This window comes from Saccopteryx bilineata, chromosome 3 (assembly GCF_036850765.1).
Source record: "Saccopteryx bilineata isolate mSacBil1 chromosome 3, mSacBil1_pri_phased_curated, whole genome shotgun sequence".
In the NCBI taxonomy this organism is placed as follows: Eukaryota; Metazoa; Chordata; class Mammalia; order Chiroptera; family Emballonuridae; genus Saccopteryx; species Saccopteryx bilineata.
The window spans coordinates 215,531,076-215,557,115 of record NC_089492.1 but is presented as its reverse complement, the minus strand read 5'-3'; the positions used below and the strand labels follow the sequence as shown (position 1 = coordinate 215,557,115).

The 26,040-nt window shown below is 33.8% G+C and overlaps 1 protein-coding gene across 9 annotated transcripts in view; it reads left to right on the top strand.

Annotated features, from left to right (window-relative positions):
- PRKACB (protein kinase cAMP-activated catalytic subunit beta) overlaps positions 1-26,040 on the top strand; it is a 160,770-nt gene that overhangs the window by 111,926 nt on the left and 22,804 nt on the right. For all 9 annotated transcript variants that reach the window (XM_066268795.1, XM_066268798.1, XM_066268794.1 and 6 more), the window contains 5 exons: positions 6,118-6,216; positions 7,066-7,148; positions 10,332-10,458; positions 11,378-11,473; positions 17,842-17,964. In XM_066268795.1, the coding sequence (XP_066124892.1) occupies positions 6,118-6,216; positions 7,066-7,148; positions 10,332-10,458; positions 11,378-11,473; positions 17,842-17,964 (528 nt within the window). The remainder of the gene's footprint in view (positions 1-6,117; positions 6,217-7,065; positions 7,149-10,331; positions 10,459-11,377; positions 11,474-17,841; positions 17,965-26,040) is intronic.

Sequence of the window (26,040 nt, the reverse complement as noted above, 5' to 3'; positions counted from 1 at the left end):
CATGGTGCCATTTCTCTGACGTCACTCTTCCCATGTACTCTTATCCAAGCTTCCTCTCATCCTTGAGTCTACCCTCTAATTTATACAGTCTGGGCACAAAGTTCTTAGAGATCAACTACTTCTGGCCCTAATTTTCTAGATGAGGTAATTGGGTTTCAGAGAGTGTAAGTGATTTGTATACTTGTGTTGGTAGCACAACAAAATTCTTCAAATCTATCTTTTTTATTAAACCTGTCATTAAAATGTTATTATCTATATAACCTCTAATATTTTATGTTATCTTTCTTAAGGACTTAACAGAATGTGCTTCAGATGTAAAATATGAAAGGGATTACAAAATGTACTTTTATACTGTAAAATATTTAGGGGAGAATTTTTAAATTTTTTTTTGGTAAAACAGTGACCTGTAAAGGAAGTTGCTGAGAAGACTGACTACCTTGGGAACAAATCATGGTGAGAGAGTATTTCCCAGAAGAAGAGCTGCCATTTTAAGTCATTTCGATGGTTTTCAACTAATGTGTCTCGAGAATGTTTAAAACATGAAATATCTGACTATTTAGTCAGGGACACCAACCTGTTTTCCCTTAGATTGTCAAAATAAAAAATGACAATAGCCAACACAACAATAGCTGTCCAAATTGAGTGAATCAAAATTACATGTATTTTTTTGTTAGATTAGGGTTTGGTGTGCTGCAGAATTTTAATAATTAGTTTATGTGTGCTGTGAAATGAAATGTTGAAAATCACTGCTCTGTGGCAACGTTCTGGACTGATGCAAAATTAGGACAAAGACTTTATATTCTGATTTTTTTTCAAGTTAATTTAATTTGCTAAAGTTAAGTAATAAAATGAAATTCTATAATAACCTTTCTGTTAACAGTCACAGATCTTTCAATTCACTTTTTATGACTTCTCCTATCTTAGGATATGTGGGATGAGGAGAAGAAAAACAGTACAGAAATTAAGGAAAACCCATTTTTTATTCCATAATGTGTATCAGCATTGCATAGCACTTTATCATATCAGTGAATCTTCACAACAACTTCATGTGACAGTAATCTCTGGTTTAAGCCAAGAACCACTGTATTTTTTTTTTTTTATAATTTTATTTTTTTAATGGGGTGACATCAATAAATCAGGATACATATATTCAAAGATAACAAGTCCAGGTTATCTTGTCGTTCAATTATGTTGCATACCCACCACCCAAAGTCAGATTGTCCTCCGTCACCCTCTATCTTGTTCTCTCTGTGCCCCTCCCCCTCCCCCTTTCCCTCCCCCATTCCCCCCTCCTCCCCGTAATCACCACACTCTTATCAATGTCTCTTAGTTTCACTATTATGTCCCACCTACGTATGGAATAATACAGTTCCTGTTTTTTTCAGATTTACTTATTTCGCTTCGTATCATGTTATCAAGATCCCACCATTTTGCTGTAAATGTTCCGATGTCATCATTTCTTATGGCTGAGTAGTATTCCATAGTGTATATGTGCCACATCTTCTTTATCCAGTCATCTATTGATGGGCTTTTTGGTTGTTTCCATGTCCTGGCCACTGTGAACAATGCTGCAATAAACATGGGGCTGCATGTGTCTTTACGTATCAATGTTTCTGAGTTTTGGGGATATATACCCAGTAGAGGAATTGCTGGGTCATAAGGTAGTTCTATTTTCAGTTTTTTGAGGAACCACCATACTTTCTTCCATAATGGTTGTACTACTTTACATTCCCACCAACAGTGTATGAGGGTTCCTTTTTCTCCACAGTCTCTCCAACATTTGCTATTACCTGTCTTGCTAATAACAGCTAATCGAACAGGTGTAAGGTGGTATCTCATTGCCGTTTTGATTTGCATTTCTCTAATAGCTAAAGAAGATGAGCATCTTTTCATATATCTGTTGGCCATTTGTATTTCTTCCTGGGAGAAGTGTCTATTCATATCCTCTTCCCATTTTTTTATTGGATTGTTTGTTTGTTTGTTGTTGAGTTTTATGAGTTCTTTGTATATTTTGGATATTAAGCCCTTATCTGAGCTGTTGTTTGAAAATATCATTTCCCATTTAGTTGGCTTTCTGTTTATTTTGTTATCAGTTTCTCTTGCTGAGCAAAAACTTCTTAGTCTGATGTAGTCCCATTCATTAATTTTTGCCTTCACTTCTCTTGCCATTGGAGTCAAATTCATAAAATGCTCTTTAAAACCCAGGTCCATGAGTTGAGTACCTATGTCTTCTTCTATGTACTTAATTGTTTCAGGTCTTATGTTTAGATCTTTGATCCATTTTGAGTTAACTTTTGTACAGGGGGAGAGACTGTAGTCCAGTTTCATTCTTTTGCATGTGGCTTTCCAGTTTTCCCAGCACCATTTATTGAAGAGGCTTTCTTTTCTCCATTGTGTGTTGTTGGCCCCTTTATCAAAAATTATTTGACTATATATATGTGGTTTTATTTCTGGACTTTCTATTCTGTTCCATTGGTCTGAGTGTCTATTTTTCTGCCAATACCATGCTGTTTTGATTGTCGTGGCCCTATAATAGAGTTTGAAGTCAGGTATTGTTATGCCCCCAGCTTCATTCTTTTTCTTTAGGATTGCTTTGGCTATTCGGGGTTTTTTATAGTTCCATATAAATCTGATGATTTTTTGCTCTATTTCTTTAAAAAATGTCATTGGAAGTTTGATGGGAATTGCATTAAATTTGTATATTGCTTTGGGTAATATAGCCATCTTGATTATATTTATTCTTCCTAGCCAAGAACAAGGTATATTCTTCCATCTCATTATATCTTTTTCAATTTCCCTTAACAATGGTTTATAGTTTTCATTATATAAGTCCTTTACATTCTTTGTTATGTTTATTCCTAAGTATTTTATTTTTTTTGTTGCAATCGTGAAGGGGATTATTCTTTTGAGTTCCTTCTCAGTTGTTTCATTGTTGGCATATAGAAAGGCTATTGACTTCTGAATGTTAATTTTGTATCCTGCGACCTTACTGTATTGGCTTATTGTTTCTAGTAGTCTTTTTGTGGATTCTTTGGGGTTTTCGATGTATAGGATCATATCATCTGCAAAAAGTGATACCTTTACTTCTTCTTTTCCGATATGGATGCCTTTTATTTCTTTGTCTTGTCTGATTGCTCTGGCTAGAACCTCTAGTACCACATTAAATAAGAGTGGAGAGAGTGGACAACCCTGTCTTGTTCCTGATTTAAGGGGGAAAGCCTTCAGTTTAGTGCCATTTAATATGATGTTAGCTGATAGAACCACTGTATTTAAGTAACTTTTTCAAAGTCAAACAGTTAGTAAGAGGAACCAAGAATTTGGCCTAGATTTGTTTGATCTCTATTCCTGTACTCCTTGTTAATTTTTCCTTTCAAATGTATTTGTTATCTCAAAGATTTTTTCTGCCACCACCTAATTGGTCCCTCACTAACATTTACTTGGCTTTCACAATAACACTTTAATTAATTTCCTCAGTATCAGTTTTTATATTCCACTAATTCACCTTCTTCATTGCCAACAAATTTTTCTTAGCATATCATATCATCTCACTTAATCAGAAAGCTTCCTGATGTTTATTAAATGAAATCAGAACTCTGTAGCTTATTTTCAATGCTCTCATAATTTTCTTCCAAACTTCACTCTAGTCTTTATCACACACTGTTTTCCTACATGTCTCTATACTCTACTTCTCTGATTGAAACTGGATCCACGGAAGTATATGGTGCTATCCTGGATCGGGTCGGGAGTATGTAATGATATATGGCCTTTCTTATTTCAAGTGCTTGGCTAAAAAAATCAGTTGATAAGTAATCATTTATAAATGCTTTTAAGGTATATGTCTTTAAACTAACAGAAAGATTAAGAAGTAAATATAAATGTTATGTAAGAATTTTGAAATAAACCATGGACAAAACCCCCAGGGATACTTGTTTATTTCTGTCTGCCCTTTATGGATACTTCATTAACAAAATTTGAGAGGCAATGTCCTAAGCTCCAGCCCAATGGAGCTAGCAGTCAGATTTACAAACTTTGTATGTTTTCCTTTCTGAATACTTATGATATTACTCTTATTTTGTTCTATATTGCTATCCATGTATCTATGCATCATACTTCCAAATAGATTTTATGCAGCATGAAGGCAGACATTCTTTAGTCTTTATCTCTATTACACTTATTATTAAGCTTTATATGTATTGTAGGTATAGACATTTACAATTAAATTAGATTTTTGTTAAATTTTTTATTAAATTAATTTAGAAATTAAGCATATTTGCTTTGCCAGTTCATATATCTTGAAATCATCTTTATTTTTAATTGTTATGCCCCACTTATGCAGATTTGACTTAGGGCTGTAATGCAGAAAGCCTCTCTGTTGCAGTTTTTATTACTTATTTCATAAACATGTTGGCTATGCCTAACTAGATAGAAAACCTGCTATTATCATAATATATAGAAGTAAACACTGTGGTACATTTAGACAATGGAATATCATTCAGTGCTAAGAAGAAATGAACTATCAAGCCATGTAAAGGCGAGGAGAAAACTTAAATACATATTATTAAGTGAAAGAAGCCAATCTGTGTGATTCCAATGATATGACATATTGGAAAAGGAAAAACTATGGAGATAAGATCAGTGGTTGCCAAGAGTTAGTGGGAAGGGAAGGACAAATAAGAGGGTTTTTAGGGCAGTGAAACTACTCTGTATGATATTATAATGGTGGATACATGTCATTATACATTTGTCCAAATCCATAGATTGTAGAACACCAAGAGTGAACCCTAATGTAAACGATGGACTCCCAGTGATAGCGGTGCATCAATGTAGGTCCATTGAGTGTAACTGATGTAATGCTGTGCTGGAGAATGTTGACAATGGGGAATGCTATGCATGTGAGTGGGAAGAAGGTATATGGGAATTCTCTGTACCTTCTACTCAATTCTACTGTGAACCTGAAACTGCTTTAAAAAAAAGTCTATTAAAAATAATAAACACAAAGCAATACTAATTATCCAGGTAGTATTAATATAATTTATTGTGGTAAGTATCAACTAACTGGTTCTATAACTAGTTAAAACATAGAAAGTGGTGATCAAACCACTTTATGTTACAGATAAAAAACAAAACAAACAAAATCAAAACCCTGCCCTAAGAGTTGAAATAACATTTCCAAAGTCACCAAACTGGTTGACTAGAAGATTGAGATTAGAACACAGACCTTCTGACTCTTGGTCAGTTATTTTTATGCTATAATTTTATATACTAATTACTGGATGAGATCTTTAATTACCTTTCTTATCTATGTTCAATTTCTTGAATTCTGTGATTACCCCACATTGATAATAAGCCTCTATCAAGAAAGAATGCCACCTTGTAATGATTTACACACATGCAGGACAATTATTTATCTCCCAAAGGTCACCTTTTCTTAAATTAAAAATAGAATCACATGTGGGGTAGAATCATAGTCTTCATGAAGTCAGGACAAATTGCTTTTCACTGCTGTGTACGTGATTGAGTAGACAATCCAGAGGAAGCTCAATTAATCCTAAGTGATTTATTTGTTATAAAGCTATAGTCAATATTTGGTGTGTCCTCTTTTGTGGTTGTGCATAATGAATTTTTAGGACTTATTCTGATATTTATTCAGATATTATAAAATGAACAGATTGTTCATTTTTACCCACTCTTTTCAATTACTGAGTTTTCCTAGATTCTCAATTTCTTTGCTGATCTGTGTTTAAATCAGTACCTACTTAATTCAGTGATTTGTGCCAGCTGCGTCAGTGGACTATAAGTCATTAGGAGCTAAGTATTCAATATTTTAACATACGATTTTTAAAGTAATTTATCATGACTCTAATTCTTAGCTCTGCTTCCTTACTTAAAATCATAGTTTATCATCTTAAGACCAAGGTTTAAATCCTCTGTAAGTTTTTCTTATTTAAATCTAGCCTTATTGGTAGTTATTACTATCATCCTTATCCAACTCTAGCAATTTTGTTTTATCCAAGTTCTTTATTATGTGGAAAACATTTATTTAATTTTTCTTGTAAAAGTATAGTAACTTTTAAATTTCATTTAAATACATTTAATTTATTTATCTCTCAATTACAGGTTGTTAAACTGAAGCAAATAGAGCATACCTTGAATGAGAAAAGAATATTACAGGCAGTGAATTTTCCTTTTCTTGTTCGACTGGAGTATTCTTTTAAGGTAAATTTTACTAATATTCAAATAAAATATTTTGAACTTCATAATTTTTTAAATATAAAGTTATAACAGGATTCTAAACTAGAGGATTAGCCTGAAGAATATTAACAAATCAAAAAGTAATATATTTAGATTTTATGTAATTAAATCCTACTGCACATATAAACTTCGGTAACATTTGAAAAGGTTTTAGTTCTCCCTGAGGAATTTGTTAAAGGTAATGTATAATTGTTCATGAGATGGTATTATAAAATCTAATATTTCAATTTATCAAAATTCATAGTGCTATTTTAATAAAGCAGTCCTTACATTCATGCAAATGAGTACACCTTTAGACTGATACTTGGCATCTCTCTGATACATTGATTCATATGCAGCATTTTAATCTTTTTTTCTTCCTTTAGTCTTTAAATAAAGACCTATGAATTCCTGATAATGTTAAAAAAATCATTAATTTCTATGACCTAATGTAGCTCAAAAAATATAAATATTCTTAGTAACTTTTTCAAATTGGTTCTTAACATAGTTTTTCTTGTTAACAATATAGCTTTAAGTTATTGCTGCACTGTTTAATTGTTTTAAGAGTTTATTGTTCCCTACAAAAACAAGTACAGCAAAAATCCCAGACTAAATTGTAGCAAGAATACTAGGGGGGGAAATGAGTGTCCTGGTATAGAATAGTTAGAACATTTTCTGTTTATTCTGTTTTTCTAAATGTTAGTCATCTATCAGATGGATTTTTAAATTTGTCTTTTTCTAATTGAACATGGTATTACATTAAAATATTTTCTTGAGAAATAATCTTGGCTTCATAATTTTGATTTATATATTCTTTATATTTGTTGTTTATAGGATAATTCTAATTTATATATGGTTATGGAATATGTCCCTGGAGGTGAAATGTTTTCACATCTAAGAAGAATTGGAAGGTTCAGGTAACTAATAACTTTATTCTTTTCAAATCTTGCTGTTTGTTTTAGCCAAATTTTTAAGTTATTGTCAATGCTAAAAATTTATTTAATTTAGCATTATTTCAGCTTTAGCTATACATGGTAACATTAATAAGAAATCACAGACTGAGTTTTAGAAATCAAGTAAAACTACTATAGTACAAATATAAATATTCTACCATTAGCAAGTATTGTTTGAAATTCATTATTTGAAGAATTTCCAAAAATGCAAAAATTAATTGAATTTAAACATATCAGTATATATTAAACAAATATTAATTATGCAACTCTTGGGAAGAGGTTTGTATAAGGATAAAGATAATGCCTGACCAGTGGTGGTGCAGGCATTATCTTTATCCTGAGTTCTCAGGTTTGAAATCCTGAGGTTGCCGGATTGAGCGTGGGCTCACCAGCTTGAGCATGGGGTCATCAGCTTGAGTGTGGGATCATAGACATGATCCTGTGGTCACTGGCTTAAGCAAGGGGTCACTGGCTCTGCTGTAGCCGCCCCTCCCCTGGTCAAGGCACATATGAGAAACAATCAATGAACAACTAAAGTGCCACAACTACAAGTTGATGCTTCTCAACTCTCTCCCTTCCAGTCTGTCTGTTTCTCTCTCCTTATCTTTCTCTGTTTCTCTCTTACAAAATAAATAATAAATAAGATAAAAATAAAAAAATCCAACATATAGAAAAGATGATAATGGTATAGTGATGAGATTATAAAGTCAGTTTTACATAATTTAATTCTCCTTGAAGTCGTTGCTATGTTAAGGTTTAAAAATATATATGTAATTTAAAGAGTCTGTACCTCATTAGGTTATTACTAATAAGGTCATACAGTTATGAAGATAGGCTATGGATTGTTATCTTTATGTATGTGTAATAGTAGGTAAGCTACTACTATTGATGAATGATCACTAATAGAATGAAGCTAGAAAGCAGGAGTAGGTCCGGCTTCATTCAGTACATTCTGTATTGAACACATAAGGAGGAGTTCACACAGCGCTCATGAAGATAATTAGATTCATAAAAACATGATGATAGACTTGAATTATCATGAGATTATATTCAGTAATGGCCAGCAGTAGAGCTATTTTTGTTATCTGAGGCCTAAGCCAAAATTCATTTATTGACCTAATATATATAGGGCACCTAATATGTGTCAGGTGCTATGCAATGCAAAGTAACTTCTATTTTATCTTTAATGATTTTCTTTCACCTCTTGTTGTCCTTTCTCCTTCTACCCCTTGTCCAATTAGGCCCAGGATCCTCATATTGCCCCATAATAATTCAAAGTTTTTAAACTCTGAATAGTCAAAAAATATTTTGTCCATTTTCTATAATTACTAACTTCTTTGTAACTCCCCGCACTTCTGTTTCTTTAATACTTGACTTGGCACTAGGAGGAGAGTAAGTTGATTGACATAATTCACATCAAAACACTCTTCTCTAGTCTTTCACACATACTTACGTACAGGGTTGGGCAACAGTAGATTTACAGTGGAATATGCAAAACACAGTTTGTCCTTGTATTATTATTTATTATTATATTATTTTCCACCAAACAACTATAAACCTACTTTTGCCCCACCCCTCCATACAGACTTGAAAGTTGCTGATTCCCATCTCAGAAACTGTGAGGCAACGAGACTACTGAGTTATTGTTGAATATGCTCTAATCAGAATCTGTGAAATCATGATCTCTACTTAAATAGCATTTGTTTAGACTTAAAGCTGCTATAGCATTAAATCTTCCTATATAATATTTTTCACCTTTCAACAAATTGATTATAGAGCTATGTAATATTTGTGTTCCTCCAATCAAACACCAGTGTATGGAAATAAATATAAGATGCTGAATGTATCTTATGTTTTTTAGGATAAATTTGTGTTTGCTTATAAGATGAAAACTACATCTTTTATTTGTAGATGCATGGAGAAAATAGGAGGGACATTCTAGGATAAACATTTCCAAGTGTAGGGATAAATGACTAGGATGATTCTTCCCATCTCCCTTTATAGTGTTCTCATTCTTTGTCTTATGACATATAATGTAGATCGTTACAGTGTTGAAGTGGGGCTGAAACTGGAAAAGTGTTGTAAAATATTGTCCCCAAAATGTGTTTTTTCTTTACATATTTATTCATTCAGCAAATATTTACTGAGCACTAGGTGTGTATCAGGCTGAGACCTAGGAAATATAGTAACAAGCAAAAGGAGCAGCAGAGGGAATTTTTTTGGAATCTCTATTTCCAGTCCTACTAGATCAAATTTGTGCCAACCATCTTGAGGGAAATTCTGTTCATAGTGAAGGTTTTTCATTGAGGTCACAAATTGGAAAGTCATTGCAATTTGTCAGGCAGATTAGCAGAATTCAGTGTATACTCTAGAAAATGATATAGAAACTCCAACTAAAAAGTCAGTACAGTATATATCTTTTTGGAATAATACTCAGAATGTGGCATCAAAATCATATGAATCTATCAGTTGATCTAATCTATGTGTGTAAGAAAGGTGCATATTTAAACGAATGTGCAGTTTTTACCTGTGTTTATGTGTCTGTGTAAACATGCATAGTAGAAGATTTGGAAATTTAAACACCAGGATTGTATCTATTGGTTTCTGGATGGGATGTTGGATCTTATTCTTCATTTATATTTTATAATATTTTTTCTATAATGAGCATATATTATTTTTGTAATAGGAACAGTCTAGATAAAATGGCATTAACTGGCAGTTAAAGAGCTTTTCTATGTAGTAAAATTCCTTAAACACTAAAGATTTATAAGAAATGTAAATAAAACCTATCAATATTAGCCATGGCCCTGATAGACAGTCTAACTGGTACATTTGCTTTCCAGTCATCTTCAAGGTCAGATATAATTATAAAGACAGTATCTTCTATAATAACCAATAATAATTTAAAATATGACAATTGGAAAATTATATTTTTCTTCAATGTATGCTGCCCACTAAGCATATTAAAGCATTATTTGAAGACAATTTTGAGACTTATTAAATATTTGAAAACTAAAAGAATTCATTACATAAAACTAACATTTTTACTCCCGAAATAACTGACCCCCATATTAATTTTTTGTGTAATCTACTAATTACTGCGTGTTACCCTACTTTACAGAAATCTAATGTTTTATTTCTTTGCAGTGAACCGCACGCCCGGTTCTATGCGGCTCAGATAGTGCTGACATTCGAGTACCTCCATTCACTAGACCTCATCTACAGAGACCTAAAACCTGAAAATCTCCTAATTGATCACCAAGGCTATATCCAGGTATGAACTGAACATACTATATATATTATATTTTAGAAAATAGTAGGTAAGAAGTTGTATGTATTTGACAACTACAAATACTGGAATCTTTTTTCTTTGAGGGGAAGATTAGTTCTCCCTAATAGCTTCTCCCAAAGCTTGTAGTTCTGGTGCCATTACAGAGAGCAAAAAGAACCTCGTTTACATCTCCTGTAATCTGTAGTTGTAAACTGAGCACAGGCTCCTGCATACAGAATTACTTATAGCGAAATTTGTGAGCACTCATTTAGTGCCACGCATTATTCCAAGTGTTTTACATGTATCATTAATCTTTTAATCCTGAAAATGCCATGATGTGTGAATACTTGTTATCCTCATTTTAAGCCTGATGAAATTAAGGCACAGCAAAGTCACACAGGTTGTCAGCTTGAATCCAGACAAGCTGTCCCCAGAGTCTGTGATTTTTAACACTACAATGCAGCTACCAAAGTAGCCCCACCAACCAGTACTGGACTGGCACCAGTGTTTTCTTTCTATTTCTGCTATTAATGGAGTAGGAACATCCCTTTTTACACAGTTATCAAATTTTCCCAGTGATGCTTTTGCATTTGTGATACAATTAAAGGCAGAAGACATACTGGATTTAAAGGACACTTATAGCATTTCTTCATTTTTACTAAGACCAATATATATAATTTATTAAGATATATATATATATATATATATATATGTAGCTTCTTTGTTTGAGTCAGGGAAAGGTTATTTAGCATGGGTTGTTTCAACTACACTTACTAAATAGTGGCCCTCAAGGATTAGCCTCAATTATATTGAATTAACTTGTTTTTCCCTGGTTTTAATTTAAACCCTGATTTTCAGTACAACAAATGCATTTATTGTGAAATAATAATTTTCACAGTTTGTTGTTGTTCTTCTTTTATAGGTCACAGACTTTGGGTTTGCCAAAAGAGTTAAAGGCAGAACTTGGACATTGTGTGGCACTCCAGAATATTTGGCTCCAGAAATCATCCTCAGCAAGGTATATTGACTCTGTCATAAAATAAAAAGTAGAAATGTAAGGCATGCATCAATGTGGATTTTTATGATTTTTTTTTTTTCTGAAGCCGGAAACGGGGAGAGACAGACAGACTCCCGCATGCGCCCGACCGGGATCCACCCAGCACGCCCACCAGGGGGCGATGCTCTGCCCCTCCGGGACGTCGCTCTGCCGCGACCAGAGCCACTCTAGCGCCTGGGGCAGAGGCCAAGGAGCCATCCCCAGCGCCCGGGCCATCTTTGCTCCAATGGAGCCTTGGCTGCGGGAGGGGAAGAGAGAGACAGAGAGGAAGGGGGGTTGGAGAAGCAAATGGGCGCTTCTCCTATGTGCCCTGGCCGGGAATCGAACCCGGGTCCCCTGCACGCCAGGCCGATGCTCTACCGCTGAGCCAAGCGGCCAGGGCCTGAAAATATTTTATTGATCTAATTTTATATTTTAATTCAACTTTAATTATAAATTTGAATTTTTTTGCACATAATTACTAAAAAATCATTATTTAGAGACTACGGCTAATTCCATAAAGTGTCAATTTTAACTCTGAATCTAGTAAAAATAGTGTTTAATAAAAATCTGACCTCTAGATCAGGGGTCAGGAACCTTTTTGGCTGAGAGAGCCATAAACACCACATATTTTAAAATGTAATTCCGTGAAAACCATACAACAACCTGTGTATGTTACACATTATCCAATAAAAATTTGTTGTTGTCCTGGAGGACAGCTGGGATTAGCTCCAGCCACCCGCAATCATGAACATGAGCGGTAGGAAATGAATGGATTGTAATACATGAGACTTTTATATTTTTTATGTTATTTTTTTTATTAAAGATTTGTCTGTGAGCCAGATGCAGCCATCAAAAGAGCCACATCTGGCTCGCAAGCCATAGGTTCCCGACCCCTGCTCTAGATCCATGTTTTGAAGCCAAAAGCATAGCCTTTTCATAACTATTTCCAATAACAGGATGGGGAGCCTTGTCCTGGGTTACGCCAAGAGCAGATCTAAAGATGATAGTGCTAGTTGTCAGTCTTTGTTTCAACTTTACCACTTACATGAAAGAAATTTATGATAATTATTTTTTAATTTTAATTTAAAAATAGGAATATTACAGCAATTGAATAATTGCAGTCTTATTAAAGACAGTTCCCCTTCTCCAAACAGTAAAACTGTGGTGAGAGAAACTTGTAATCATATCTAAAAGAATGTATTAACTTTTCTTTTCCACTTTCTCCTTGGTGGAGAAAGCTAGAAAGGAGAAATTAATAATAACCCACACAAACAGGAAGAAGGAAAGAGAAAGGAGAAGACCCACACTCAATATTTAGAAACTGAGTACCTGCCCCCCGAATCATTGAAATTTGGCTAACATAGAAGTGTTAGAATAAAATAAAAGGTTCCTTGCAGTTTTCTCTCATCTTTTATATTTTAAAGTTTTAACTTTTTAGTCTTATAATAGAATTTTATTGCTGTTAACACATTTCTTTTTTTTTCTTTTTTAACTATACTTAAAAAATAATATGATGACAGAATAAGTGCCAAATCTTTTTTAAAATGTATATATACTGTAAAAGTTACAGCTGTTCATTGTACAAAGTTTGGAAAATACAGAAAAAAATTTAAAAAAATTAAAAAGCCTTATAATCTCACCACCCAGGGGCAACCTTTTAAGAAAAACTTTTTAATACATTTTTATATGCATGTTCTCATAGTTGATATATAGTAAATGTACAATTTTGTATTCAGCTTTTTTCACTTGAATGATAATAACCATGCAAACAGCATTTGCAATATATATGTTTGCAAATATAAGCATAAAGTACTTCACCATTCTTCTATTGTTGAATATTCAATTTGTTCCCTTTTATTTTATTTCCTATTACAAATAACTCTGATAAACAGCTTTGTGCATAAACTTTTTCTGCATTTCAGATTATTTTTTTAGGGTAAATTCCTAGAAGTGGAATTATTGGGTCAAAGTAGATGAACATCCTTAATGCTTTCAATACGTACTGCCAAAGTGCCTTCCAAAAAGATAGTAACATTTTATATTTCTACCAGCAGTATATGAGAGTGCCTGTTTCACCACACACGCTAGCACTGGATATTCTCATTTTTAAAATCATTACTAATTTAATAGGCAATAAATTATATTATTTTAAGTCTCATGTCTTTATTGGATGTCTTTTTGGTTTTTTTGTTTGTTTTTTTTTGTATTTTTCTGAAGCTGGAAACGGGGAGAGACAGTCAGACAGACTCCCGCATGCGCCCGACCGGGATCCACCCAGCACGCCCACCAGGGGCAACGCTCTGCCCACCAGGGGGCGATGCTCTGCCCCTCCGGGGCATCGCTCTGCCGCGACCAGAGCCACTCTAGCACCTGGGGCAGAGGCCAAGGAGCCATCCCCAGCGCCCGGGCCATCTCTGCTCCAATGCAGCCTTGGCTGCGGGAGGGGAAGAGAGAGACAGAGAGGAAGGAGGGAGGGGGTGGAGAAGCAAATGGGCGCTTCTCCTGTGTGCCCTGGCCGGAATCGAAACCAGGTCCCCCCGCACGCCAGGCTGACGCTCTACCGCTGAGCAAACCGGCCAGGGCCAGAGCCTGGATGTTTTAATACATATAGCCATTTGGTATTTCTTTGAGTATATGAATTATTATTTCATATTCTTTGCCCATTTATTTATTGTAATTTAGTTTTTCTTATTTTTTATTCTCTAAATCTAAGGTATTAAAATCATCTCACACATTTATTATGAATTTTAGCACACAATCTAAAACATAAAAATCAAAGTTTAGTAAAAGAATTTGGTTCAACATTACATGCTTTCATTATAATAAAAATATTGTGATGAATGACAGTATTAATGAGTTAAATTAAAAGAGTTAAGCAGAGCTGATGCCCATCCATTAGCAAAACAAATTAAGAGTTAAGCAGAAATGATGCCTCTTCCATTAGCAAAACAAAGTGCTATTCTTATTGCATTAGTCTTTCCCTTTTAAAAAAAATGCAGAAACAGAACAAAAAGGGAAAAGAAAATCTCTGTATTTTGCTACTATATTTTAGCTAATAATTTGATAACTAAATTGTTTGTAAAGCTAACATTTTGAGAAAAGGTTGAAATAAGAGGAGTGGTAAAGGTAATTAGAAGAAACATTTGACCAAACATCTGGCAAGAACCCAGCTTATTCTTCTCTATGATCAACTTATTTTTTTCTTTTTCTTTTTTCCTAATCTTTTATGCGAATTGACACTGATCATAGTGGATAACAAACTTTGTGTAAACATGTTAAGATTTTATTTTATTTTTTTATAAGTACTTCTATATCTTAATTTTAGTAAATTTAAAATGAATATACAACCCAATTAAAAATAACCTTAGCATTGTCCAGTTGGTTTACAACACCGTTCCAGTCTGTACGCTGCTGAAACGAACATTTTCTATGCACTTTTATACACGTTATTTTTTTTTCCAACTTTAAAAAGCTTTATTTTTTTTAATATTAATATTTTTTTATTAAATTTAATGCAGTGACATTGATAAATCAGGGTACATATGTTGAGAGAAAATATCTCTAGATTATTTTGACATTTGATTGTGCTGTATACCCCTCCCGCAAAGTTAAATTGTCTTCTGTCACCTTCTATCTGGTTTTCTTTGTGCCCCTCCCCTCCCCTAACCCCTCTCTCCTTCTTCACCCCCTCCCCCCTCCCCCAACCCCCCCGCCCCTGTTGCCATCACATTCTTGTTCATGTCTCTGAGTCTCATTTTTATGTCCCTTCTATGTATGGATTCATCTCAGTTTTTTTTCTGATTTACTTATTTCACTCCGTATAATGTTATCAAGGTCCATCCATGTTATTGTAAATGATCCGATGTCATCATTTCTTATGGCTGAGTAGTATTCCATAGTATATATGTACCAAAGTTTTTTAATCCACTCGTCCTCTGACGGACACTTGGGCTGTTTCCAGATCTTCGCTATTGTGAACAATGCTGCCACAAACATGCGGGTGCATTTCTCCTTTTCGAGCCGTTCTATGGTGTCCTTGGGGTATATTCCTAAAAGTGGGATAGCTGGGTCAAAAGGCGGTTCGATTTTCAGTTTTTTGAGGAATCTCCATACTGTTTTCCACAGTGGCTGCACCAGTCTGCATTCCCACCAGCAGTGCAGGAGGGTCCCCTTTTCTCCACATCCTCGCCAGCACTTATTCTGTGTTGTTTTGTTGATAAGCGCCATTCTGACTGGTGTAAGGTGATATCTCATTGTGGTTTTAATTTGCATTTCTCTAATAAGTGGGAATACAGGGAACATACCTCAATATGATAAAAGCCATCTATGAGAAACCCACAGCCAACATCATACTCAATGGGCAAAAATTAAAAGCAATACCCTTAAGATCAGGAACAAGGCAGGGGTGCCCCCTTTCACCACTCTTATTTAACATAGTCCTGGAAGTCCTAGCCACAGCAATCAGACAAGAAGAAGAAATAAAAGGCATTCAAGTTGGAAAAGAAGAAGTAAAACTATCATTATTTGCAGATGATATGATATTGTATATAGAAAACCCTAAAGTCTCAGTCAAAAAACTACTGGACCTGATAAATAAATTCAGCAAAGTGGCAGGATATAAAATCAATACTCAGAAATCAGAAGCATTTTTATACACCAACAATGAACAGTCAGAAAGAGAAATTAAGGAAACAATCCCCTTCACAATTACAACCAAAAAAAATAAAGTACCTAGGAGTAAACTTAACCAAGGAGACTAAAGACTTGTACTCGGAAAATTACAAAACATTGATAAAAGAAATCAAGGAAGATACTAACAAGTGGAAGCATATACCGTGCTCATGGTTAGGAAGAATAAACATCATTAAAATGTCTATATTACCCAAAGCAATTTATAAATTCAATGCAATACCAATTAAAATACCAATGACATACTTCAAAGATATAGAACACATATTCCAAAAATTTATATGGAACCAAAAAAGGACACGAATAGCCTCAGCAATCTTAAAAAAGAAGAATAAAGTGGGAGGTATCACACTTCCTGATATCAAGTTATACTACAAGGCCATTGTACTCAAAACAGCCTGGTACTGGCATAAGAACAGGCATATAGATCAATGGAATAGAACAGAGAACCCAGAAATAAACCCACAGTTCTATGGACAACTGATATTTGACAAAGGAGGTAAGGAAATACAATGGAGTAAAGACAGCCTCTTTAACAAATGGTGTTGGGAAAATTGGACAGCTACCTGCAAAAAAATGAAACTAGATCACCAGCTTACACCACTCACAAAAATAAACTCAAAATGGATAAAAGACTTGAATGTTGGCCGTGAAACCATAAGCATCTTAGAAGAAAACAGGCAGTAAGCTCTCCGACATCTCTCGGAGCAATATATTTGCTGATTTATCTCCACGGGGAAGTGAAATAAAAGACAGGATAAACAAATGGGACTATATCAAACTAAAAAGCTTTTGCACAGCTAAAGACAACAAGAACAGAATAAAAAGACAAACTACACAATGGGAGAACATATTTGACAATACGTTTGATAAGGGGTTAATAACCAAAATTTATAAAGAACTTGTAAAACTCAACACCAGGAAGACAAACAACCCAATCCAAAAATGGGCAAAAGAGATGAATAGACACTTCTCCAAAGAGGACATACAGATGGCCAATAGGCATATGAAAAAATGCTCAACACGTTATTTTTTATTTAATATAGTTCTTACAAAACCCCATGAATTATCTTTTCTGTATACCTTTTAGAGATGAGAATCAAAACAGTAAGTAGCTAGCTAAAGTAAAGTATATTGAAATATTTATATTTATTAAGTTCCCAATTAATCGTTGAGCAGATGGGATTATCCTTTGTAAATTCACCTTCCTAAAATACAATAATGTTTATTTTGAAGTCAACTCCGCTGTTTATTATGAAGTCCAATATCTACTATTGTGTTTCAAAACTTTTGACATTCCTAAGGATTTCTTAACCTGGTTCATAAGATCATAGACTTGAAATTTGGTAATTTGGTCCTATTCTGTTTTTGAGCAACAACTAAATTATCCCAATTTAAAGAGGGAATATTTTATTGCCCATAATATTCTTAATAATTTTAGAAAGAAGATTTAATAATATTTTCTAATATTCAGTTTCAATATTTGGAAAGTCTCCCTTTATTTACACCTGACCTGATACATTATGTTCTATCCTGAATAACTCAGTAACTGCTTGTTTAAAAGTTTCCTGTACTTGAAGGTCATTTTGAAGTCATTTGTGACTTCATTCTCTGTCCAGTGAATTCCTAATTGACATTTGGTGTTGGTTTCCTCTTAGGGCTACAACAAGGCAGTGGATTGGTGGGCATTAGGAGTATTAATCTATGAAATGGCAGCTGGCTACCCCCCATTCTTTGCAGACCAACCAATACAAATTTATGAAAAGATTGTTTCTGGAAAGGTAAGTAATACATTTTATTATTACTCTATTATTAATTATTTCTGTATGTGAATTTTAAGCTTTAAAGATCAAAACCACTTGATATCACCATCAGATCATCTTAAATTGGAAAAAATATGGAAATATCCAGAGTTGCTGCCCTTGTATATAGTGTTCATTAAAGGTAGCAATATAAGTGTTAAACCATTGAAGTTTCTTAAGGAAAAAAAAGGGCAATTTTATAAACAAATTAGCAAAATAATAAAACATTTTTCATTGAAACACATCATAACCCTAATTCTCAGTATTCCTTCAAATAAATAAAAAATTGTTAGTCATTTCTTGTAGGTATCTCCTTGGACAGGTGTTTTAGGGTTTTTTAAAAAAATATGCTCTTACTTTTTCAAGAAAGACTTCTTATTTGAATTATATCAAACACCAGAAAATTGAAAGCAAGATAAAATATTTTTAAGATAGAAATTCATAGAAATTATGTAAACAGTTGTTCATGGTCATTTTGATTATAATGACCATTGATCTCTAGCAAATGTGGAAATAACATTAATTTTCTTGACCATGAGTAGATTTGCTATGTCTTAGTGTTTTACATTTTGTAATTACTCTATAAACCTCCTTTTATTTTTGTAATCCCTAGTTTTGTTTCCAAAAGTATTTGTTTAGAGTTAGTTATTCACTCTTGCGCTGGCTCATACCTCAGGTCTATTTAAAAAACTACTACAATTAAAAAGAATAAAAAATCCTGACCAGGCAGTGGCGCAGTGGATAGAGTATTGGACTGGGATGTGGAGGACCCAGGTTCGAGACCCCAAGGTCGCCAGCTTTAGCGCAGGTTCATCTGGTTTGAGCAAGGCTCACCAGCTTGAGCCCAAGGTCGCTGGCTCAAGCAAGGGGTTACTTGGGCTGCTGTAGCCCCTGGTCAAGGCACATATGAGAAATCAATCAATGAACAACTAAGGAGCCACAACGAAGAATTGGTGTTTGTCATCTCTCTCCTTTCCTGTCTGTCCCTCTCTCTGACTCTCTCTGTCTCTGCCACAAAAAAATAAAAAAAAACTATAAATAATTTTAATAGAAATGAATGAATCTAATTCTTCCTACCATGTAGAAAAGAAAGAGTAAGTAAGCTTTTTAAAATTCCGAGAGGCAAGCCTTCTATGATAACGTTTATGGAAGGGTTTTTTTTTTTATTCCATTTTGCTATTCTTAAATATAGTATGTTCTGTTTATTTGTGGGGGGGGGGTTTCTTTGTTTTTTTGATTACATGGCCCATTTACAATATGACCAATAAGTAGAGCATTAATCTTGAAATGTGATATAGTTGACTTTTTTGTATTTTGTGACCTTTTAAGGCAGAGATTAGCCTAATAAACCTAATGAATATGGGAGGGGATAGAGGAAAAGTTTCTATTTCTTTGTATCTTAACCAGGTTAACTGTGAAAGCTGATGTCAATGAATTTAAAATTTACAATGACAACTTAAAAGTTACAATGTTAAGAATGTAACCTAAATGTCCATACTCTTGTAATTTATCTGTTTAATGAAGACCCAAATTTAAATTATGGATACTGCATACCTGGGCCATAAGAATAAGACACCAATAAAATGAGTCTACCCATAGACTTCACATCTTAACACACAGTATGTTCCATATCTCACAGTGTGTATGCAGTCTACTGGCGTCAAAAGATTTTCAGTTATTTTAAAATATATTTTGTGGGAAAAGTTTTATGAAAAATAAATACCTCTTACAGATAACTAAAGCTAGTTATTAAAAATTTTTAATGGAAAGTCAGAATGAAGTATTTGAAATAATTAAGTATCTGTGCTGTCCTTGTTATTTTTGCAGCAATCTAGGCTTCAGGTTTCTTATGTTTGTAATTGTTTTCACTAAGCAGAATATTAAAGTCACAGTAAAAGAACCTTTGTGATGAACAAAAGAAAACATCAAGAAAAATTAATAGACAAGGAAGTGATTTATTTTTTAGGAATCTGAGACATTATTATGTAAATCTCAGAGAAGATGAGCCAAAGGTGATATAAAGAATGATGAGAGAACTAAAATACTTAAAATCACTGAATCAAAGAAGCATATTTTAATAATACAAGGACTAAGAATGTAGAAATAGTAATAATTCCAAATAATTTAACTGCTAGTGATTACAAAGTTCCTGAATCTTTACTATATTTATGCTTTTATTTATGCTTAACTTCCCAAAAACAATCAAATTATCTGACAAGCATGCTGCCACAAGTAAATTTCACTTACTTTGAAAAATTACATTAGTAAAAATGAATATATTTTTATCTGTATGAACTGGCCTGTTTGCCAGTCATCTTATGTTACATAAAATTTTTCAGCTGTTTATGAATATATTTTTATTTTGTATCAAACTTGAACATTTAGGATCTAATATTAACTTAAAATTTAAATCTGTATATATTCTAAAATTATAACAATTTAAATCTTAGTCACCTTAGAAGAATAGCAACATAAAATTTTGTCATATTGCAATGCTTGATTTTTTTTATTTAAATACATGAATAGGATGTTTTACTTTTAACTAAAGGTGCGAGATCATCTTTCCCCACATTGCTCTAAAGTTATTTTCATTCTTTATTCCCTTTCCTCATTTAAAGCAAAACTCATAAAAGCAGAATATTGCCATCAAGTGATCTCTAGGATCTGGATATGTGAAAATAAAATTATACTCACCATATCCCAATAAAACTATGTGTTTCAACACTCAGATCCAAACTAGAATGTATCTCTCCTATTAACTTTTACTTAGTTTAAATTTTTTTTAACTGTTCAAATCATTAAAAATCCAATTATGGCCTTTAATTTGTGAATCTTATATTTTTATTTAAAATTTTTAATGATTTTAATGATGCAATATATCACTTAAAAATATTTTTCATTCAGAATTTTTTCTAATCTTTTAGAACATATTTTATACAGTAACATTTTATGTTAAATATATTTTCCATTCTGAAACTATATTATAAGGTTATAGGTATCAGTGACTTATCCAAGTTAAAATAAAATGTATTTAATGAAGTGATTAATTCACTAAAGTACATATATTCGACCATTAAATTGTTAAGTACTTTCTCCAGTACAATATTGTAACTCAAACTGGTATTTCTAAATACACAGAAAAATGATCAATCAGCTTGTTAGAATCTCTCCTACACATATTTTGCCTTTAAAAAAAACAAAGGAGGAGATATTTAAATGACAAATTATTCATGCAATATTAAGTTTCAGGTTTAAAAATGCAGAGTTGAAGAAAAGTCTTATAGTTCTTGCATTAACTATGCTTTATCTTAACAATGCATGTGTTGCATTTCTGTAGTCTTTAAATTTCACCCTTTAATGCCATATACTTTATGACAAGAATCAGTTATAGTTTCCACTGCAACTCTATCTGGTTGAATTACTCTTGGAAATATGAAAGTTAATATTGTGTACAAAAATGATACTTGCAGAACTGGCCGGTTGGCTCAGTGGTAGAGCATTGGCCTGGTTTGTGGATGTCTCAGGTTCAATTGCCAGTCAGAGCACACAGAAGAAGCGACCATCTGCTTCTCAACCTCTCTCCCTTTCCCTTCTCTCTCTCTGTGTCTCTCAACCTTGCATCCATAGCTCGGTTAGAACAAGTTGGCCCTGGGCACTAAGGATGGCTCCATGGCCTCACCTCAGGCTCTAAAATAGCTCCATTGCTGAGCAACGGCACAACATCCTAAGATGGATAGAGCATTGTCCCATAGAGGGTTTGCCAAGTGGATCCCGTTTGGGACACATGTGGGCCTATGTCTGTCTGCCTTCTGTTTCTCACTTAAGAAAAAAAAAGATACTTGCAAATAAGGTAGTCAAGTAACAGCTGTTGTGGAAATCATAACTTTAGAGCCCTTGACTTATGTAATTTAATAAAAATTGTTAGCTTCATTATATATAAAATAAATATTCCATTTTTAATGAGCACCAAAAATGTACAAGGAAACACTATACAATATATAAAGTTGTGTGTGTGTATATATATACACACACATACATATATACACACTAGAAAGCCCGGTGGTCATACAAAATGACTGCTGTTCTAGATATTATAAATTGTAATTAAAATGATTTGTGCAAAGGTATCTGCTAATTCAAACTGAATTACCCAGGGCAGGCGGCAAGGATGCCCCTTTGCTTACTGCCCCACAGGGTTTCCCCCTTCTACTTGCTTAATTGCTTAGAGTGCAATGAAGGAAACCACTGGCGGTACATTTCTTAAGAGCCACCCACCGCTAGCTCAATAAATAAAGGTGATTTAAATAATAAAATGTTAATTCACATGTCAAAGATCTCTTTGTACACAACATTTCTTGTGTAGATCTTTCCATCATTTTTAAGCTCACCTTGCAGAGGACCATCAATTATTTTTAATTTTATGTCCGTTCTTTCACGAACTCTTGAACAGGCAACATAAAGTTGACTGTGTCCAAATGCAGGCTCAAGTAAAAAAAATGCCAACACGCTTAAGCATTTGGCCCTGAGACTTATTGATGGTCATAGCAAAGGCAAGTTTTACAGGAAATTGTCTACATCTCAATTGAAACAGCAACCCTGTTTGAGATGGAGCCAAATCAATTCTTGGAATGACATGTATTTCACCTTTAGAGGAGCCAAAGACTTAGCTATTATGACATTATTTTTCAATTGGAGAACCTCTAGTCTTGTACCATTGCAAAGACCCCTTCTGGTATTAAGATTTCTTAACAGCATAATAATTGCTCCAATTTTTAACCTCAATTTGTGAGGTGGCATGCCAGAAGGCGGGACTATTTGAATGCCGTGGCAACTGCACCCCATTGGCTAGTACAGTTATGTAAGCAACCAATAAGCTATCGGCAACAAACAGACACTTAAGCTGCATATAGTAAAGAAATATATATGTATCAAAGAGTTGGGTTTTTTTCCTGAAGGGACATTCACATTTATATGATGAGTAATTGATTACCAAATGCCTATTTCTTAAGTGTGCAGGGTGTTCAAGACCATTCCCAGGTTAAGAGATACACTAGGTGGTCTCAGAAAATTCAGCATATAGTGATAATCAAGGAATGGATACCTTACATTTAACACATACTTTTATTGTAAGGTGCCCTACCAGGAACAGATATAAAGCAAAATCAGCAAAGGGAAAAGGCACATGGGAGAAAGTCCACAGGAAACTGGGCACAGGTTTTCAAGAGTCCTCTCCCAATGTTAAAGGTCTTCTTTAAGAAGAAGAAGATAAAAAGAAAAAAGATCAATAATATGAATAATAAAATGGCAATAAATACATATCTATCAACAATTACTTTAAATACAACTATATAGATTAAATGCTCCAATCAAAGGATTAGAGTGGCTGAGTGAATGACAAAACAAGACTCTTATGTATGCTGTCTACAAGAGACTCCTTTCAGATATAAAGACATACAGAGACTGAAAAGTAAAGGGATGGAGGAAGATATTTCATGCAAATAGAAACAAACAAACACAAAGCTGAGACAGCAATACAGTACTTACACAAAGTAGACTTTAAAACAAAGCTCATAACAAGAGACAAAGACAGAGCCAGCAATTCTACTTCTGGGTGTTTATCCAAAGAAATCCAAAACACTAAATTGAAAAGACATATATCCATAGGATAATTGCAGCATTATTTACAATAATCAAGATACAAAAGCAACCTAAGAGTCTATCAATAGATGAATTGATAAAGAAGTGATACCTATATACAATGGAATATGATTCAGCCATAAAAAATAATGAAATCTTGCCATCTAGAGGGTATAGTGCTGAGTAAAATAAGTCAGACAGAGAAAGACAAATGCCAAATAAGACAAATCACAAATATGATTTCACTTATTTGTAGAATCTAAAAAACAAATGAACAAACAGAACAGAAACAGGCTCATAGATACAGAGAACATTTTGACAGTTGCCAGATGGGGGAAGGGATGGGGTGATGGGTGAAAAAGATGAAGGGATTAAGAAGTATAAATTGGTAGTTACAAAATAATCACGGGGATGTAAAGTATAACATAGTATATGGTCAATAATATTGCAGTAACTATGTATAGTGTCAGATGGATACTAGATTTATCTGGTGATCAGTTTGTAAGTTATGTAAATGTCTAATTAGGTTGTATACCTGAAATTCATATATTGTACATCAACTGTATCATTTGTACAAACAGCCTAGGGACAGTGGGCCACTCATCGTTTAGGGAAAGTTTCACATCAATATGAGGACTGTCACCATACCAATTCCCAGGTACCTGCCAAGGGCCAAACTTGCAAGCAGACCTTTTATAGTCTCTTGCTATATTATATCTTTTCTGTACAAATTGTGTTTCCTAAGTAGCATACTCTTATGCAGATATACCACTACACTTTTTCCAAGATGCCATTGTTCATGCTTTTAGGGGAATTAAAATGCCATTTTCTATTTGGCTATGGCTGTGGGTAAAGAAACAGACTACTCAGGAGTCATTTTCATAAAATACAAAAGCATTTTTTCTATTTGCATAAAACCCAGGACCATTTTTAAAACACATTCTGTGATCATTTAAAATTCTTCTTAATGCCTGCTCTGAGACAACCCTTTACTCTTGTGGTCCTGTGGGGAAATGCTTGAACTTGTTTGGCAGGGGAGGGGTTGAGGAGGTGTGAGTGGTAGCCCTCTGCAACCATCTTGGTTTGTTATATCCACCACTGTTTCTGCAGAGCTAAGAGAACAAATCGGAGCCCACAGCTCTGGTACCAATACTGATAAGTATTTTATTTTACTGTCCTACATTTTCTGTTTGTAGATAAGATCCAGGTTGATTAAGGTTTGCCCTGTTCCTCAGAGGCAGTACACAGCTTGGCACCGTATCTATAGAATGCTAAAGTATGAAAAATTGTTATGCCTTTTGAAACATTAACTACTGAATGTGCTAATTTTTGCTAGATAAATTCATTTTTTAAATGTATTTATTGATTTTAGACAAAAAGGAAGGGAGAAAGAGCAAGACAGAAACATTGATCTGTTCCTGTTATGTGCCCTGACCAGGGATTGAATCCTCAGCTTTTGCTCATCGGGACAATGTTCTAACCAACGGAACTATTTGGATAAGGCTGCTAGATAAATTCTTCACTGGGAGTGTAGATTTCTAAGAACTGTATTTAGTTTATGAGATAATTTTTAAAAATTTATTCCGATATACTTGTGGACAAACACACATTGTTTGTTAACAGATTATTGTTTGTCAGTTGCGTGCAAACTCTTTTGAGTCATTTCATCCAGTAAATTTTACCCTGATACATAAAAGATAATGTACCAGTTAAACAATCTGTTCCCCTGTCCATTGCAGAAGAACAGTGTAACAATTTTCCTTCTTCAGTGAAAGTTAACTTTGTAATTTCTCTGCTTAAACTGCATGTAGACAGATTTGATTTTGGTCTTATTTTATTTTTAAAAGAAAAAAAAAAGTCAGTGATTGACCTGTAGTGGCACAGTGGATAAAGCATTGACCTAGAATGCTGCGGTCCCCGGTTCGAAACTCTGGGCTTGCCTGGTCAAGGCACATATGGGAGTTGATGCTTCCTGCTCCTCTCTCTCTCTCTCTCTCTCTCTCTCTCTTCTCTCTAAAATGAATAAATAAAGTCTTAAAAAAAGAAAAGTCAGTGAATTTAAATAACCCAGTGTGGATACAATAACAACATTGTTTGGTTTTTTAGATGTAACTTCCTCTTAAATTTTTAGAAAATAATAGTCATTACAGAAACCAATATATACAAGACTATATAAAGGGTGCTAAAAACAATATTCTGTTGAATTCGCCCAACTCAGAGTGAGTTTCATAGTTTAACATTACATAATGAAATTTGACAATTGTTTTAGATGTCAGCTGTATTCACAATGATATCCTTATAAAATAAGGCTATAGTTATCCATTTTCTCCCTCACTGTACCGAATTTTAAATACATTAAGAAAAGAAGAAAGTGTTTGTTCTGTAAATTATCAGGTGAAGCATGAGACGAAGACAGGA